At 60.8% G+C, this 204-nt stretch overlaps 1 protein-coding gene across 1 annotated transcript in view; it reads left to right on the top strand.

Annotated features, from left to right (window-relative positions):
* EMH_0005950 (uncharacterized protein) overlaps positions 1-204 on the top strand; it is a gene marked incomplete at both ends in the record, with an annotated part of 11994 nt that overhangs the window by 11669 nt on the left and 121 nt on the right. The window contains one exon of the mRNA XM_013497365.1: positions 3-204. Coding sequence (XP_013352819.1) covers positions 3-204 — 202 coding nt within the window. The remainder of the gene's footprint in view (positions 1-2) is intronic.

Raw genomic sequence — 204 nt, 5'->3', positions numbered from 1 at the left:
ATGCGAGCCGCAGCACAACAGCTCCTTGCTGCTTCCCGCAGTGCCTCCCCCTCCAGCAATGTTGCCGGCAGCATCACTGCTGCTGCATCAGCAGCAGCAACAGCAACAGCAACAGCAGAAGCAGAAGCAGCAGCAGAAGCAGAAGCAGCAGCAGAAGCAGAAGCAGCAGCAGCAGCAGCAGCAGCAGCTCCCCCCGAACATGCG

Source organism: Eimeria mitis, genomic scaffold (genome assembly GCF_000499745.2).
Source record: "Eimeria mitis Houghton genomic scaffold, Emh_scaff263, whole genome shotgun sequence".
In the NCBI taxonomy this organism is placed as follows: domain Eukaryota; phylum Apicomplexa; class Conoidasida; order Eucoccidiorida; family Eimeriidae; genus Eimeria; species Eimeria mitis.
The sequence above is the reverse complement of the archived record's forward strand: the minus strand, read 5'-3'. Positions and strand labels throughout refer to the sequence as shown.